At 54.8% G+C, this 2,500-nt stretch overlaps 1 protein-coding gene across 1 annotated transcript in view; it reads left to right on the top strand.

Moving 5' to 3' along the window:
- Positions 1 to 2,500, top strand: part of LOC114551690 (rho guanine nucleotide exchange factor 40-like) — a 35,538-nt gene that overhangs the window by 16,369 nt on the left and 16,669 nt on the right. Inside the window, exon 8 of the mRNA XM_028572657.1 lies at positions 2,256 to 2,342. Within this exon, the coding sequence (XP_028428458.1) occupies positions 2,256 to 2,342 (87 nt within the window). The remainder of the gene's footprint in view (positions 1 to 2,255; positions 2,343 to 2,500) is intronic.

Genomic DNA, 2,500 nt, shown 5'->3' on the forward strand with positions numbered 1-2,500 from the left:
GAGATCAGTAGGGCTGGGCCACACCTCTCAGGTCCTGTTCTCTGCCCTCCGGGCCCTGCAGGTCAGTCCCCCCCCCACCCTCCCAGAGATCAGTAGGGCTGGGCCACACCTCTCAGGTCCTGTTCTCTGCCCTCCGGCCCTGCAGGTCAGTCTCCTCCCCCCCTCCCAGAGATCAGTAGGGCTGGGCCACACCTCTCAGGTCCTGTTCTCTGCCCTCCGGGCCCTGCAGGTCAGTCCCCCCCCCCAGACATCAGTAGGGCTGGGCCACACCTCTCAGGTCCTGTTCTCTGCCCTCCGGGCCCTGCAGGTCAGTCCCCCTCCCAGAGATCAGTAGGGCTGGGCCACACCTCTCAGGTCCTGTTCTCTGCCCTCCGGGCCCTGCAGGTCAGTCCCCCCCCCCTCCCAGAGATCAGTAGGGCTGGGCCACACCTCTCAGGTCCTGTTCTCTGCCCTCCGGGCCCTGCAGGTCAGTCTCCTCCCCCCTCCCAGAGATCAGTAGGGCTGGGCCACACCTCTCAGGTCCTGTTCTCTGCCCTCCGGGCCCTGCAGGTCAGTCCCCCCTCCCAGAGATCAGTAGGGCTGGGCCACACCTCTCAGGTCCTGTTCTCTGCCCTCCGGGCCCTGCAGGTCAGTCCCCCCTCCCAGAGATCAGTAGGGCTGGGCCACACCTCTCAGGTCCTGTTCTCTGCCCTCCGGGCCCTGCAGGTCAGTCCCCCCCCCCCAGAGATCAGTAGGGCTGGGCCACACCTCTCAGGTCCTGTTCTCTGCCCTCCGGGCCCTGCAGGTCAGTCTCCTCCCCCCCTCCCAGAGATCAGTAGGGCTGGGCCACACCTCTCAGGTCCTGTTCTCTGCCCTCCGGGCCCTGCAGGTCAGTCCCCCCCTCCCAGAGATCAGTAGGGCTGGGCCACACCTCTCAGGTCCTGTTCTCTGCCCTCCGGGCCCTGCAGGTCAGTCTCCTCCCCCTCCCAGAGATCAGTAGGGCTGGGCCACACCTCTCAGGTCCTGTTCTCTGCCCTCCGGGCCCTGCAGGTCAGTCTCCTCCCCCCCCACCCTCCCAGAGATCAGTAGGGCTGGGCCACACCTCTCAGGTCCTGTTCTCTGCCCTCCGGGCCCTGCAGGTCAGTCTCCTCCCCCCCCCCAGAGAGATCAGTAGGGCTGGGCCACACCTCTCAGGTCCTGAACACATCTGATACCCAGTTTACCAGGTCCCCATAGAGAGCTGAAGCCCCGCCCCTTCTACTTCCGGCCAATGGGACCTATCTTTCAAAACAATATGAACGAGGGTCAACGGAGAGATAATAATTATTTTTTGATCCAGTTTGAATTGAGCCACGGATTACAAACATGATGTTCGTCAATTTAAAACATTATTTTTCAACCGAAGAAAGTCTCAGTTTATTGTTAAACTGTTATCAGACAGTGAAAATACGTAATTAGAAAGACGACAAACTTCATGGATGACGTCTCGCTAAAGCTACTGTGTGTGTGTGTGTGTGTGTGTGTGTGTGTGTGTGTGTGTGTGTGTGTGTGTGTATCATACCAGGATGTAACGTTACTCTAATGATCAGAGGATCTCTCTTTGTTCTTTAGCTTCTCTGCTGAGAACACTTGACTGGATAAAACCCAGCAGGTGAGATAACGTTACATGTGTTGTTTAACAGAGCTAAGCTAGCTAGCTAGCGAGCAAACCAAGCATCAAGCTAGTAGTCCACTGGGAGATGTAGTCCACCGGGAGATGTAGTCCATTGGGAGATGTAGTCCACTGGGAGATGTAGTCCACTGGGAGATGTAGTCCACTGAGCGGTATCACACTAAACTAAGCGGTACTACGACAAACCTACGATTAACTGAGACTTTCTTCGGTTGAAAACTTATCTTTTAAATTGACGAACATCAGATGTGTAATTCATGGCTCAATTCAAACGGGATCAAAACATAATTTGCCTCTCCCGTTCACTACCATTCATATTTTTTTTCTGACTTAAGGTCCCATGAGGTCCACCGGAAGGGGCGGGACTTGGGCTCTCTATTAACCAGAAGGTGCATGTGGTCCTGGTCATGTGATCCATTGTTAATGTCAGTCTATTGATTAAAGCAGCTTTAATGGGACTCTGACATTATGTATAGGTCATGTTTTCTAAAGCCAGATGTGGGAGACATGTGTGTCTTAGGCCCTGTGTTCTGATTGGTCAGTGACCAGCAGAGGGAGACAGACAGATAAACAAAGTCTCTCTTTCTCTCTCTCTCTCTCTCAGGAAAACAAACCTGGCTCCATCCACACCGTTTTAATGCTGCTCAGCAAGGACTCTGTGTCTCTGCGGCCAGACAAACCTGCAGCCCCCAGGTAACACTCGTCACACCTGAACAGGTAACACTCCTCACACTTAAACAGGTAACACTCGTCACACCTGAACAGGTAACACTCGTCACACCTAAACAGGTAACACTCCTCACACTTGAACGGGTAACACTCCTCATACCTGAACAGGTAACACTCCTT

This window comes from Perca flavescens, unplaced genomic scaffold (assembly GCF_004354835.1).
Source record: "Perca flavescens isolate YP-PL-M2 unplaced genomic scaffold, PFLA_1.0 EPR50_1.1_unplaced_scaf_31, whole genome shotgun sequence".
Taxonomy (NCBI): Eukaryota; Metazoa; Chordata; class Actinopteri; order Perciformes; family Percidae; genus Perca; species Perca flavescens.